The following is a 4,334-nucleotide window of genomic DNA, read 5'->3' as shown; positions in this document are numbered from 1 at the left end:
CAATTCCTTAGCAGCACGGGTCTTGTACGAACATGAATCAAACACTCACATTTGATGTCAATATGAATTAGGTAAATCTGCGTTTTTCACAATCCATCGTATGCAGCAGTTAACCGGTACTTCTAAACCTCATTTGTTGGTTACGTCTGTATGAAATTTAAAAAAATGAAATGTTATTTTTTTCAGCGACATATTTAGGGGAAAAAAAAACAAAAGCTTATATATATATATATATATATATCGCACAATTAGTAAACAGTCTTATCTACTGAGCTGAAATGCACAATATTACTCATGTATAAATCAGTAATGGAAAGTAGCAAAGCACATTTTTTCTGTCACACTTGTTCATCCAGTGTCTGAGAACTCAAACACTCAGCCACTCACATGCATACACAAAACTAACTTTTACACCTATCACAGGTTCAAAACAATTACAAAAGCCTTTCGATTTGCACTGGATTACTTTGTGAGAAGTCAAAACATTTTGTAGCTCCTTGTCTCGTCTTGTCTTGTCCATTTTACATAACCTTTTGAAGATTATCTGTAATAACATAGCTAATATATTAATGACTACTGTAATATATACAAAGTGAATATAAATCTTTATTAGTTAATACATTAAATAATCTTAGTATAATTTTAAGAAACGTTTATATATGGAACAATAGTAGAGCACACAATTGTTTATCGCATTGAAATATTCAGAATATTTTCACTTATGAAATGAACAGCAGGTTGGATCTTTGTCATTATGAAAATGGATTTCTTTAGCATTTGTGAATGAATTAGTATTGTACACTGTGATGGATGGGGGAGGTTCCGCTATTGTCTAACAAGGGCCCTGTTATTGTTTTACGAGGGTCTTTTGAATGTCAATTGAAAGGTTGAGCAAAATGGAATGTTTTTGAATTTGCACTGAATGCAAACACACAAGCTTGCGTGAAGCCACGCTTTGCCCCTCGTTCATAAAGAACTTTGATTTCAAATCAGTTATTTACACATTGCCTTTCAAGTTCTGTGTCTCGGGCTATGAAAATATTTCTGCGTGGTGACTACACAAAGCCAATCTTTCCATCTGTCTGTCATCCAGTCATTGTCTGCTGGAGAATAAACAAACAGCTGATTGGCTCGTAATGAGAACCTGGGTGGGGTGGGGGGGGGGGGGGGGTATTACCCAGTCCAAGCCCTATCCTGGGGGCAGACTATCTGCAGACAACAGCAGCTGCCCCATTCTGTCCTGACAAAGACCTCCTGCCCCCCCCCCCAACTCCCCCTCCCCTCCTCTCCCACCACTTCCCCCAACCCCCAAACCAGTTTTCGGGCCACCCAGTAAGCAAGGGAGCCAAATCCCCCCCGCTCCCCCTCCCACCGCCCCCCCCCCCCCCCCCCCACCTCTGACTGAGGGCTGTTTGTTCAGCGAGCCGGAATAACGTCTACCAGGGGCTGGGACAGGGGCTGGGACGGGGGCGGCCCTCTAATTCATTTCACCTGTGACCTACATTTTCACAACAAGATGAAGGTTTGACAAAGACAAAAAAAACAAAAAACAACCCCCCTTAAAAAACAAAAAACAAAAAAACAAAACAGCTTTCTCTGGAGTGAAAACAGCAGTCTGCTATCTGGGGCGCTGCTGCACGCGCTCGTTTGTGTGGCCTGGGCGCTGCCGGGTCCCGCGCCGGGGGACCCAAACGGGGCCCCCGAAAGCCGCCGCCAACTCTGGGAGCGCCGGACCGTCCCTCCTTCGGCAAGCGGTTAAGGACCGGCACCCGACTCGTGGTCGCCCCCTTCCCCTTCGCCCTCCTCTGCCGGTCTGGCGTCGGGGGAACCCGCTAGCGCCGCCATCGTTTCCGCGCTCCGCAGAGTCGGGGGAGGGACGGGGCCCGGGGCCCGGGGCCGAGGACGTGCGCTCCGATCAGCCGAGCTGGCGAGCGCAGTCCAGGCCCGGCTTCACAGCCGGAAACACACAAACGCCGCGGCGCTTCTCCTGCTGCCTTCCGGCCGATTCGAGTACTTTTTTTCCCTTTTCTTTTTTATTTTTTTGCGCATGTTCATTTTCACGTGATTACAATGACTACTAAATGAGCCGCACGATAATGTTTTCATACTCTTAAACATTAATAACCTCTTTCTTTTTTTTTTTTGTCTTTTAGCATTAACGAGTAAAAAATAAATATGTCCGCGCTCCGCGGTTTCCCGCCGATGCTGGTACGGACCCTTGGCCGCATGTACAGGAGGAACACGCGGACGGCGCCATTTTGTATCCGTGGTGCCTGTCGTGTCAGTCAGGTAGTATAAACGTGATATACTATAAAGTGAACGTTGGCAAAAGTTCCTTTCAGTCACTTGAGAGGCTGAGGGAGAGGAGAGTCCGTCTCGATCCCAGGTACAGCCGAAGCCCCGCCCACAGGGGGGGGGGGGCGGGCGCAGGAATCGTTGAGGGGCGGGGTCTGTATGGAGGGGGGCAGGGCAACAGGGTGGGACCACGGGGCCGGGCAAAGCTCCCAAAAGAACACCCTGCCGCCTGCAAAAGCAGCATTTCTGTAAAACTTTAAATTAAAAAAAAAAACTTTCACATCTCAACAAAAGAAATTAAATACTGTTTAGAGTGAACGAATATGAATGTGAACCCTCATTTTCACAGAAGTTGGAAAAAAAGAAACGGTACTTCCACGTTAAAGAAAATAAAACAACGAGGAGGGGGGGGGGAGCAGAGGAGAGCAGCCGTGAAAGAGGGCTGCTTTGTCTTTCCAGCGCAGGCTGTAGAGTCTGTAGCAGGGTGCCAGGGCCTCCGGAGGCCCCTCTACTCGTGGGCGGGGCTGACCTCGGCCGGGGACGAGGCCGGGGGCGGGGTTCCGGGTGCGGGGCCGGCGGGCGAGGGCTTCCCCGCCGCCACTGCTGCCGCCGCCTCGGACATCTGCTCCTTGAGCCGGGAGATCATGAGCTCCAGCTTCTCCCGCGCCTCCCGCTCCCTGCACAGCTCCTCCTGCAGCTCCTCGCGGTCCGCCTCCGCCCGGTCCAGCCGCCTCCGCAGCTCCGACAGCTAGAGCCCCGCGAGAGGGAGGGAGCGAGGGAGGGGAGGAGAGAGAGAGGGAGAGAGAGAGAGAGGGAGGGAGGAAGCCGGGGAGGGAGGGAGAGAGAGAGGGAGCGAGAGGGAGAGAGACAGGCACAGCAGTGGGAGAGCGATGGGGAGGGGGGAGGGGGGAAGGGAAGGAGAGGTGAGAGAGAGAGGAGGAAAGAGAGGGAGGAAGGGAGGCAGGGTGAGAAGCAGGGAGAGAGGGTAAGCGATAGAAGGGGAAAAAAAGATGGAGGGAAGTCAAATTAGTCACAGCAGTGTACAGCCAAACAGACGACCACAAACCCGAGTGCACACACACACACACACACACACGCACACACGCACACACGCACGCGCACACACGCACACACGCACGCGCACACACGCACGCACACACACACACACACGCACACACAGTCTGAGCCAGACGGCCAGGGAGTGCAGCCAGCAGCAGGGGCCTGGCGTTTGTGCGCGAGCCCGGGGAAACTTCCAGAATCCGGCAGCGCGGCGGCAGCAGTGAAGCCTCACGCGTCGCACAGAAAGTGAAACAAAGGGCACAGCCCAAACGCTGGCAGGACAAGCTGCCGCACAGGCTCATTACATCCCCCATTTCGCTTCCACCAGGGAGACTTCAGCCAAGCATTCCTGCGTTTGGAAGCCTTTACGGCCACCTGGACCAAGCCTTATTTCAGGCTTTTCTTCTCCGTGGGGGGGTGGGTGGGGGGTGTCGGGGGGTGTTGAGCGGCAGCGTCCTCTGCGGGCGCGGGGGCGTACCTGCGCGGCGTAGCGGGCCTCCTGGTCGTGCTGCGAGCTGGGCTCGCACGCGCAGCTCTGCTGTCTCAGCTGCTCCAGCCTGCGCTCCAGGTCCCTCTGCTCCTGGCGCACCTCCCCCAGCCTCTGAGCGTGCTCAGTGTGCACCGCCTCCAGCTCGCTCTGCAGCTCGCAGCGCTCCGCCGACAGCTCCCGCAGACGCACGGCCTCGCCCCCGCGCAGCGCCTCCAGCTCCTGCACACACACACACACACACACAGGGTCACTATCCATTCTCACTCTCACTCACACACACACAGGGTTCAGCCACTATCCACTCTCACTCACACACACACACACACAGGGTCACTATCCACTCTCACTCTCACTCACACACAGGGTCACTATCCACTCTCACTCACACACACACACACACACACAGGGTCACTATCCACTCTCACTCTCACTCACACACACACACACACACAGGGTCACTATCCACTCTCACTCTCACTCACACACAGGG

At 53.2% G+C, this 4,334-nt stretch overlaps 1 protein-coding gene across 4 annotated transcripts in view; it reads right to left on the bottom strand.

Annotated features, from left to right (window-relative positions):
- Positions 1-2,091: 2,091 nt before the first annotated feature.
- skila (SKI-like proto-oncogene a) overlaps positions 2,092-4,334 on the bottom strand; it is a 28,275-nt gene continuing 26,032 nt past the window's right edge. For 3 of the 4 annotated variants that reach the window (XM_035423357.1, XM_035423359.1, XM_035423360.1), the window contains exons 7-8: positions 3,833-4,063; positions 2,092-3,043 (exon numbers count right to left, since the gene is read on the bottom strand). In XM_035423357.1, coding sequence (XP_035279248.1) covers positions 2,804-3,043; positions 3,833-4,063 — 471 coding nt within the window. In that variant the 3' untranslated portion in view covers positions 2,092-2,803. The remainder of the gene's footprint in view (positions 3,044-3,832; positions 4,064-4,334) is intronic. The other variant, XM_035423361.1, reaches the window with a different exon arrangement.

This window comes from Anguilla anguilla, chromosome 6 (assembly GCF_013347855.1).
Source record: "Anguilla anguilla isolate fAngAng1 chromosome 6, fAngAng1.pri, whole genome shotgun sequence".
In the NCBI taxonomy this organism is placed as follows: Eukaryota; Metazoa; Chordata; class Actinopteri; order Anguilliformes; family Anguillidae; genus Anguilla; species Anguilla anguilla.
Note: the sequence above shows the minus strand (reverse complement) of the source record. Positions and strands in the feature narration are given on the sequence as shown.